Source organism: Chrysochloris asiatica, unplaced genomic scaffold (assembly GCF_000296735.1).
Source record: "Chrysochloris asiatica unplaced genomic scaffold, ChrAsi1.0 scaffold00412, whole genome shotgun sequence".
Lineage (NCBI taxonomy): Eukaryota > Metazoa > Chordata > Mammalia > Afrosoricida > Chrysochloridae > Chrysochloris > Chrysochloris asiatica.
Window position 1 is genome coordinate 1565576 of NW_006408930.1, and position 2606 is coordinate 1568181.

At 45.8% G+C, this 2606-nt stretch overlaps 1 protein-coding gene across 1 annotated transcript in view; it reads left to right on the top strand.

Annotated features, from left to right (window-relative positions):
• The first annotated feature begins 1288 nt into the window (after positions 1–1288).
• Positions 1289–2606, top strand: part of FGD3 (FYVE, RhoGEF and PH domain containing 3) — an 86321-nt gene continuing 85003 nt past the window's right edge. Inside the window, exon 1 of the mRNA XM_006876775.1 lies at positions 1289–1795. Within this exon, the coding sequence (XP_006876837.1) occupies positions 1289–1795 (507 nt within the window). The remainder of the gene's footprint in view (positions 1796–2606) is intronic.

Consider the following 2606-nt stretch of genomic DNA (forward strand, 5'->3'; position numbering starts at 1 on the left):
CATAGGTGGGGGAACTGCCACAACTACCTTCCTTGCCCTTTTCAGGGCTGTGTCCATCTGAGGACCAAGGAAACAACTGTTCTGTGTTCACCTCAAGGACTGTGTCAGCGCTTTGCAGAAAGACTCTGCTCCTGGGATAGAGTCCGTAGTTTGCTTCTGCTGGGTAGTCATATAGAGATGGCCTCTTTCACCCTTTTCCTTTAGAACCTATTGGAAGAAGATGGGTTTTCATTTTCCTTTAATGTTTCTTAGTACCTCCTAAACGGCTACATCTCAGAGCTCCTGGGAAAGCAAGAGATTTTCAACTAATCCTTCTAGCCTCACGACGGCCTCTACCAGTGAACCCAAGAGTCCACAAGGAACTTCCTCATCACAGGGAGCATCCTCATTGGAAAGTTCAAAGGTGCCAGGTAACCTGCTTGCCATTTAAGGATAAGTTATTGTGAGTATGCTTCAGTATGATCTGTTCCTTGTCTTCCTCTCTATCTGCATTGTGGGTTCAAGAGAGACATTTCAGTAAGTTCATCTCCCTTCTGGTCCATTTGGTCCTTATAATCCTTCTCAACTGATACTCTGTGAACTGTCTTATACACATGTAATTAACACTTTATCTTCCCTTCAAGAGGGTTTTCAGGTAAGAGGGATGTGAAAGTGTAAAGTAACTTTAGTTGATCCAGGGAAGAGAAATCCTGGAATTGGGAGGCTAAAACTGGGGTTTGTGTCCTTGGGTGAACAGGAGTAACAGGAACAATGATGAGGGTAGTGATGGGATGAGGATGGTGATGGTGGTGATAGTGATGAATGGGATACCTGTATTACCGCACAGAATAAAAAACGGATACAAAAACACTTCATAGACTGAAACCATTATACTCATATTGTTAATTATTTGGGGCAGATAACTTGAATTTATTGAGCATCCAATAATTTCACACCATGGGATTTATTTTCTAATATAGAAGAAACTTATTTTATAAATAAAATATTTTGTTTGTCATCCAAAAGCATCCCACTGAATCTGACCCAGATGATCAGATATCACATACAGTTACATGCCATGAGGCTTGGTGCAGGTCTCCCTGTAGCCTCAGGTGTTTTCTTAATGTGGACGATCCCTGGAGAGGAATTTTCTAGGGATAGCACCCCAGTATGCCACCCTCTTGCACTTGGGGGCCCACAGGGTCCTGCTCACATTGAAACAATGCCTGCAGAGTCTCAGCAAGTCCTTTCTCTCCACAGGAACCTTCTGGTACACTTTCAACAGAGTCTGATAAACCAAGTGTTGAGGATGGAGTCAGGTGTGGGCTCCTCAATCTCCTCAGGCCCCATTGCTGCCCTAGGGGAGTTGGATACTGAGTCTGACAGCTCCTCTCAGGAGAAAGCCAAGACCAGGGATCTCCAATGCTTGGAGCCACAGCTCACAGACCTCAGGAAACTTCAAGAGCTTCCCATCTGTGGGGACCCTGCTGTCACCAGTACTAGCATCCTGGCAGTTGCAAGAGATGGAGATGACTTTCTGAACACAGGCCCCACAGGCGAGCAGAGCAGCAGTGGCAAAATCCCTAATCGGGACAGTGGGATAGACAGCCCATCCTGCAGCGTGACCAGTGAGAGCTTCCCCAGTGAGGAGGGCAGTGAGGTAGGCCAGGACCCCACGATGCTGGGGCTCAACCCAGAGACAAATGCAAAGGATGCCCTACAGGACATCACCAGTGCCATGGACAAGGGCAACAATGAGGACCCCAACCCAAGTACCATCCTCCAGAGAAGTGACATGGAGGCGGGCACAACCAAGGTAGGACTCACCATCCTTTACCCCAGTCTTTCCTTGGAGGGGATGTCAGTGACTGTGGTAGCCTTCACCTGGGTGCATTGCTGTTGTTGTTAGGTACCATTGAGTCAGTTCTGATTCATAGTGACCCTATGTACAACAGAACAAAACAGTGCCCAGCCCTGTGCCATCTCCACAATTGTTGGTTATGTTTAAATCCACTGCTGTTATCCCTGTGTCAATCACCTTGTTGGAGGTAAAATTGGAAGCAAAAACTGAGTAACAAGAAGGATGGTGAGGGTAGTGAAGGTGCTGTACCACTGCAGCAGTGATGGGATGAGGATGCGGATGGTGATGGTGACCCTCCACTTTACAACGCATGTAAAAGTTGGACAATGAATAAGAAAGACCATAGAAGAATCAATGCATTTGAATTATGGTGTTGGCAAAGAATTTTCAAAATAGAACAAACATATCTACCAGTATACTCCCTAGAAGTAAGGATCATGAGAGTTCGTCTCTTATTCTTTGGACATGTCGGGAGGGACCAGTTTCTGGAGAAAGAAAGGAATGTTGGGAAACATGATTAGAGAAAACTTGTAAGCCCGCCTTCAGCCTATAACTGATTGGAATACCTAAAAGGGGTTCTATAACTTGCCCAGTGAAATAGGCCTCATGCAAACGCTTTACAGAGTATAGGACCTTAGGTGGAATCCTGAGTCATTCCCTCTAGTATAGAGTGTAGGTCTCCTTCCAGCTCATTTGCCTCAGTCACTTTATCTCGTTTCTGGACATGTGCAGATATGGTCATCTGCTTCTGTTTTTTGGGCATCTT